Source organism: Penaeus japonicus, unplaced genomic scaffold, assembly GCF_977035675.1.
Source record: "Penaeus japonicus unplaced genomic scaffold, GWHDUDI00000001_assembly GWHDUDI00000001, whole genome shotgun sequence".
Lineage (NCBI taxonomy): Eukaryota > Metazoa > Arthropoda > Malacostraca > Decapoda > Penaeidae > Penaeus > Penaeus japonicus.
This window is the reverse complement of record NW_028234403.1, coordinates 24,499,308-24,506,807: the sequence shown is the minus strand read 5'-3', so window position 1 is coordinate 24,506,807 and position 7,500 is coordinate 24,499,308. Positions and strand designations below refer to the sequence as shown.

At 34.7% G+C, this 7,500-nt stretch overlaps 1 protein-coding gene across 1 annotated transcript in view; it reads left to right on the top strand.

The window, feature by feature from the left end:
• Positions 1–7,500, top strand: part of LOC122253027 (coiled-coil domain-containing protein 39) — an 11,603-nt gene that overhangs the window by 2,352 nt on the left and 1,751 nt on the right. The window contains exons 3-16 of the mRNA XM_086537606.1: positions 1–22; positions 135–356; positions 581–772; positions 1,007–1,222; positions 1,668–1,883; positions 2,212–2,379; positions 2,611–2,717; positions 2,894–3,041; positions 3,196–3,335; positions 4,764–4,839; positions 6,462–6,621; positions 6,882–6,988; positions 7,129–7,314; positions 7,494–7,500. The exon at positions 1–22 is cut by the window's left edge and continues 284 nt beyond it; the exon at positions 7,494–7,500 is cut by the window's right edge and continues 169 nt beyond it. Of these exons, the coding sequence (XP_086393732.1) occupies positions 1–22; positions 135–356; positions 581–772; positions 1,007–1,222; positions 1,668–1,883; positions 2,212–2,379; positions 2,611–2,717; positions 2,894–3,041; positions 3,196–3,335; positions 4,764–4,839; positions 6,462–6,621; positions 6,882–6,988; positions 7,129–7,314; positions 7,494–7,500 (1,967 nt within the window). The remainder of the gene's footprint in view (positions 23–134; positions 357–580; positions 773–1,006; positions 1,223–1,667; positions 1,884–2,211; positions 2,380–2,610; positions 2,718–2,893; positions 3,042–3,195; positions 3,336–4,763; positions 4,840–6,461; positions 6,622–6,881; positions 6,989–7,128; positions 7,315–7,493) is intronic.

The following is a 7,500-nucleotide window of genomic DNA, read 5'->3' as shown; positions in this document are numbered from 1 at the left end:
AGAAGATGCATCCAAAATTAAGGTAACATAGTTTTTAGACATTGTGAGTCCCATGAAAATCAAGTTATATTTGTGATATGATATTTTTTTCATATGTGTTATATATTTCACTTATTATATATTATCTTATTTAGGAACTTAGTGTTGCCCTTGAACGTGCAAGTGGTGAAGTAGCAGTAGCTGAATCAGAGCTCTCCAGTGCACAGTCAGAAGCAGCAGCATCACAGACAACGTTAGACCAGCTTAGTACAGCATTTCTACAAGCAGCAGCTCATCGTGACCACTTACTTGCTCAGTGGGAAATCACTCTAAATCACATCTATCAGAAAGCTAATGAACAGACCCTTTGCATTGAGGTATTTCATGAATTATAGTAATGGTATATTAAGAACTTACACAGTTATATTGCACCTTCCTTGGTGCCTGTAATTTTGATTATGATGTGTTTCATATGTAAATTATTTTGTTTTGTAATCATTTTGGGCTCATGACATTTATAACCAAAGTGAATAAAGAATTTACAAGTAATGAAAGTCTATACTATATTTTATTTCTTGTATCTATTATTCTTTTTTCTCAGGATTCATTAGCAGCACAGCAGAAAATTGGGATCTTGCAAAGGGAAGTTGAGCAAGAAAATCAAATTTTGAGACAAGTACAGAATTCGTGTCAGCAGGTTTTAACCAACATCCAAGTTGTAGAAGATGAAAGTGTGTTGGTTAACACTCACCTACAAGCAGTGTCCACAACAAAAGAACAAATCCAGTCTCAGGTGAAGTGAAGTTATGAAATTGGCTGGCTTAGAAGTATTGTAATAGTCCCTTTTGCTTTCTGAAAAAGTCTTAAACTCTGAAACTTTTCATGAAATGAAAGGAAATACTTTGACGTACTTTGAATATCTACAGTTAAGTTTTAGTTGAATGGATTCTATAAAATGGATATCATTGAAACATATTATAACAGGGTATGCATTTGAGTATTATTTTATTGACTTTTCTTTCACCAGATTTGGGCTTTGCAAAATGCACTAACAAAGGTTAACAAGGAAATAGAAAGCTTGAATGTGCAATTGTCTGAGCAAAAGTCATTCCGTGAGGAGAAAGAAGCCTTCTATGAAAGCATGGAGCAAAAGTGCAAGAAATCAGAAGAAAAGTTAACTGTCAATACTGAGCTTGTAATATCAGTTGAAGAATCACTTCAGTCTTTGGAAGCCATGTTGAAGGTAAGAAGATGAATGAGTTATGATAGGTCATGAATGGAATGATAATGACAATGATCTTAATTTCTGTTCACTTTACAGAATAAGCTATAGCTATGATGATATGATATATTGTTGATAATGGTAATCTGTAATATTGCACTAAATATAATCTGCATTTCATTTATGTATTTAATCAAACTAAATGTTTGTGTCTTTCATGGATATAGCAGTATTTATTCTAGTCTAAGATGAAAAAAAGTTCAGGAGACTGACATGTGTATAAGCTTATGAGTATGACAGGACAATCTCTACCAGTATTCCCTTGGAAGTCTGAAAAATTATTTGGATATTTTCAAGTCTCTTGATTTTGATTAGTTCTAAAACAGTACGTTCTTTAAAGCTTAAATGGAAATTTCTGACATCTCAACGATACCCTAAATATATGTTGTCTTGAATTACGTTGCAGGATGCTGAAGCTCTAGCAAGAGGATTGAATAAGCAGAAGGAGAGGATAGTTGAAGCTGAGCAACACCATGAAAAAGCTGTGACTGAGTGGCACAGGCAAGAATTGTTACTAAAGGGAGAGATCACTGCCTTGTCAGCAACTAAGGCTCGTAACTTGGCGTACATTAAGGAGCTTGACACTAAAGCTGTGAAGCAGAAGGAGGTTTTGCATGATCAGGTTAGTGTACAAGAGTGTGATGTGAAACACACACAGGCATATACTCATATGCATGCTATTATCACCTAACTCTCATATCCCCTCATCGTCTCACCTTCGTACCCTCATACACCCTCGCCTTCTTAATTTCTCAGTCTCACTCTCTCATTCTCATATCTGCTCATCTTCTCACACTTTCACTCTTTCACTGTCTCCATGTCTTACACACTCACTTTCTCTTTCTTTCTCTCTCTGAAATACATAAATTTGCTGTGCAATATATATCTTTGCATATATTAGCCTTTTTCTAGAATGTAAGGAACTGATCTTTTAATGATGTTCATTGCAGGAACTCAACATTCAGCATCTTCGGCGTAGAATCCATGATCTTACTCATGACGGAAACAATAATGCAGTAGATTCAGAAGAACAAAAACAACTGGAACTTCTTCAGCTTCGCCTTAAAGAAATATCTGTCACAATAAAGATGCTTACTAGACAATTAACACTTCTAAAAGTTAGTTATTATTTATGGCCTTTTCATAGTCTTAATGATATGAAAAATATTAAATGTGGTAATTGAGAAATCACATTTTAGAATTAATTTGATTCTCTGAATAACACATTATATAGAAATGATCTTGTTTTGATATGTAACATCTTTTTTACTTCTCCTTAATTGAGATCTTTTCTGCAGTATAATTTTGGCACTCATATGAACATAATCTGACCATGGAGTTCATTTCAGAATTCTCGATCACAAGAGCAGGCCAATGTGATTCAGCTACAAAAACATAGTGATAAAATGCAGGCAGAACTAACAACTGTGAAGATGAGTAGTGAAAGTGCAGAGAGGTGAGGCATACCAAACTGACTTACAGTGTGTGGTTTGTAGAATTTTTTGCTCTTTATTGAAGCAAAATTAATAATCTACAAACTTGAAGACTGAATAAAATTCTTGTCTTATTTGTTGTTTGAGTTTTAAAGAAAATACGACATCTATATGCAGCCATGATTCTCTTGTTTTTCAGAGAATGTGCTAGACTGTCCAGCAAAACAGAAGAGCTCATTGTCGATGTGAGTCTTTCACAGTTACACTTGCAGCGGAGGATGGCGCAGCTTCAAGGTGTTATGGCTAAAGTGTCGCAGTTGGCAGAAGATAAGTCTGATATGGAAAAGGTGCCTTGGCTGGATACTTCCGCTTTCTTTCACTGATTGAATTAGTTATTAGACACACAATACACTCATTGTATAGAAACATTTCAGTGCAGTTTTATTTAAACAACTGATAGATTGCTAAAATCAAGTTATCTGAATATTATTTTGTTTTCAGTTAGTCACAGAACAGATCAAAGTTGTGAAAGCAAGAGTTGACAAAGCAGATGTCAATTTGAGGGCCTTAAACAGTGAGATGCATCGACTTTTCCTGCAACTACATGAAGTTACTTCAAGGATTGCTCAGCTCAAAGACAAGTAAGTACTAATCTATGATACATGAATATACACCTTTCTTTATGTCCATAAGTCTTGAAATACACTGAATATTTAATGAAGCAGGTAATGCAGTGGTAAATGTTATGAAAATATATCTGGAATTTTTTATGTTATGTACATGTTTATGTACATATCATTATGAATTCACTTGTAAGTGAAAGTAGACAAGTCATATCTAATTAGTTGAACACTGTCAAAGAGCAATGTATAGTGCATAATAATGCATGTTATTAATTCAATAACTCTTCATGTGTGGAGAGCACATGGCCAAACCTGCAGTTAACACTTGATACCTAGCCCTATCTCAGGTATTATTTTTAGCCTTGGTACATTATTTACAACAAGTATTGCCCTTTATTAACATTACATATTTTCTCTTTAGAATTCTGGTGACCTGTTTGTTGACAATGTTATTGTTTTGCCACATTGTGGTATTTGATATGCTGTGTTAAGGATATAATGATAAACTAATTTTTGTAAAGGCATATTTTGTAGTTTACAGGCTGTGTAAAGGAAGTAATTTAGATTTAAGTGATGGGAAAAATTGCTTTTGTTGAAGTTTCATCATTCAATTTTGAAGAAAAAGTGCTGTTTTTTTCACTTACAATATGCATAAGAGGGGATGATGACCCACAGTAGCAATGATTCAGAGTGTGGTATGAGAGCAGGTCCCATGACAAATAAGCACTCCACATTGAGCACATGGTCTAGGTCATTTTCCTTGCACCATGGGTATGGCAGACCTTGTTCCACTTGTAAGTCTCTATTTGTTCTCCTCTACCTGTGTGTTGAGCTGCCTTGGAGGTGGCACTCTGGTGTTGTGGTTGGAGTACGAATCTGTCTTGGTACTGACCTCCTCTCGTGTGGGTATAATAGCCAGAAGACCCAAATTGCCTTGGCATGTTCATAAATATCATTATTTTCCACTAATGATATAAATATATAAAGAAATTACAATCTGCATTCAGGTCTTTGCATGCCGTGGATTTCTTGCCACCTGCTGGCAAGTCAGTTTAAATCATAATGTGACATATATGCCACCCAGATACATGTCCATTGATACAATGTCATATATATCTTGCCACCAAGAGTTATCACGTTAAGGACAAATTTATTATTACATCATATTATTTGAATGTTAAAATATTATGTATGTTAGAAGATAAAATGTGTTTAAAATTAGGTGTACAAATATCAGAAAACATGAAAAGCTGAACAGAAACATACTTTGAAAAATATCATAAACTTTATTAAGATGTAATCTAAAGTGACACATGTATTGTTTATAGATTTTGTTCAAAACATTACTGTAGGAGATTGTAATTGTATTTTGATAAAGGATATGATAGAGAAAATATCAGTAAAAGAAACAGTGATATTAATATATTTAACAACTGATTGTTTCAGGCATTCTAAAATCAAAATGAGCCTTGATACACCAGAAGGTGAAGAAGGGGTTTCAACAACACAAGTCTTCTTAAAGGTAATATTGTTGAAAGATATTTGTTAAGGCTTATAGATTTTGAGATTCTTTATCAGAGGTATGATTTTATTTCATTTTCCATCTGGTATTTTTTTTTCTTTTTATCTTCGCTCAGTCTTTAGTAATGTTTGGTAAAAGTTGTAAATAAAAGTGTTTTCCTTTAGATTTTTCTTTGATCTGTAAAGAATATATTGTATCATTTTAAATTTTATATTGCACCTATTGATTTAATTTTGCACTTCATAGCAGTGGCGTTTTAATGGGAGCCTGAGGGGGCCATGGTACCTCTAGAATACGGGCCTAGATTTTCTCCCCCACTTCTATATTTTGTCAGGGTAGTATTTCAAATCTTATTTAACCAAGATCTTTATATTAGTTTCAATTGAGTTGACTCTGATTCATTTTTTCTCACTTGATTTAGCTGACAGGTTTAGCAAAAATATTATAATTCTAGCTAAATATTTTCAATTCTTATTTTATTAACAAATATGGCAAATTATTCTTATTTAAAAGTACAGGAGCTGAAAAAAGTGTTTTGTTGATGATTTTTACAGCTGCCAATATAATTTCAGAAATATTTTCTACTAAATCTTATGTGAAGGTTACTTGTGAACACTATTCTTTACCTAAATTTGTCACACATATTTAGGCAATATGTGTGACAAACTACTCCATATATACACTTCCAGTTTTACCCTTCACACCTTTATCCTGGTCCTAAAGTAGCACCCCACTTTCTGAGTGCAAGAAACGCCACTGCATATTGATTCCATTTGCATGTTTTAGTGAAATAGTTCATAAAACATTGAAAAGTAGATTGCTTGGCAAATTTGATCAAATGTCCAGACTGCTTGTATATTTATGTATGACCTTGATTTTTTGTGTTTTTACCTTTGGAAGTTATCACCTTATTTCAGCTTCATGGTGATTTAACTCTGTCTGTTTTTACAGTTAAGCAGCTTAGTTTTCCTTCACTTCTGGTTAGTTTATGATGAAAATAATTACTGCTTGTCTTCCATCTTGGACACTGAAGGTGAGTGGCCATTATGAAGCATTGAAGTGTATTGATTATAATTTATTTGTCTCTTTGTATTTTATGATATGGCTGGTGCTTTTCTGTTGACATTTCTTTAGTGTTTTTCTGCATGTCAACACACAATTACTTTATGAAAAATCTGATAATATAAAAGTTTGATCACATTATTCGTTAAGAGATAGGAAGGTAAATTCAAATTTTCAGTGAAGGATTTAAGGATTAAATGTTAATAGGTTTGGAAACGCACACGCACACGCACACGCACACGCACACGCACACGCACACGCACACACACACACACACACACACACACACACACACACACACACACACACGCACACACACACACACACACACACACACACACACACACACACACACACACACACACACACACACACACACACACACACACACACACACACACACACACACACACACACACACACACACACACACACACACACACACACACACACACACACACACACACACACACACACACACACACACACACACACACACACACACACACAGAATTAGAATTTGAAAACAAAACAATGAAACTAAAACTTTTTCATGGCAGGTGGCCAATGAGCGTGCTGGTCTCCAAGAGACTGGTGACCTTCTTGACCTTGAGGTGAGAAGAGCAGAGGAGGAGGTTGAGGCTTTACAGCAGATGCTAACACTGATTAACATAGAGGGGCAGCAATACCGCTCACAGCTTCATGATATCGTTCATCACAGTAAGCCCGTTTGCATGTTATAGTATTTTTGTTTCCTAGAGGATGTATAGGATAAGAATGGTAGAGTCTTTAGATGCATTTTTACTTCACAGTGTGACATCACTATTGTTATTTATTTCATGACAAGCTTGTGGTTGGACATGCTTAGAGAATAGTGAAAGAAGGTACTGAATATAGTTTGCGATATCAGTGTTACAAGTTGCTAAATATATGATGAGTTTAAATTTATAAATATGATTAAGAATATAGGAAATTTTCAGGTGAGGAGCAGAGAGAAAGGATTATTCTGGAGGAAAATTTGGCATCTTTGGAAGAGGAGATCCAAGTGTGGGAGACAATGTTAGATCAGGCACAAATGGGTTTACAGGTATGTAAAAATATACATTAAACATTGTTGTGGATTAAATTGAGGCAGTCTCTTATACTTTTCTATCAGCAATTTTATAATACATAAGAAATAATACATTCATGGCCAGCATTTTATACATATTTTTCTTGATACACTAGAATACACAAAGGAAGCTTCATGAAGTAGATCTGCAAGTTCATGCTGTGGAAGAACTCTTGAAAGAGAAAAATATTCACATGACAGCAGTTCAACGAGAAACAGAGAGCCATAGCAATAAAGCTCGCCATGCTGCCCAAGCCACTGCCACAATGCAGTGGAGAACCCGTGGAAAGTCATTGCAACAGGTGAGTTTCAGCTGCAGTTCTAAAGAGAGCTGTTCAGTGAGACACGAACATGCACATGTAAAGATTAAATAAATATGTATATATGTACACAAAGAGAGGAAAGAATCTACACTCAGAAAGGCAAGAGTAGATAAGCAAACATATGTTATACTATTTTGTAGATTAAAGACTATTTTCAGTATGATA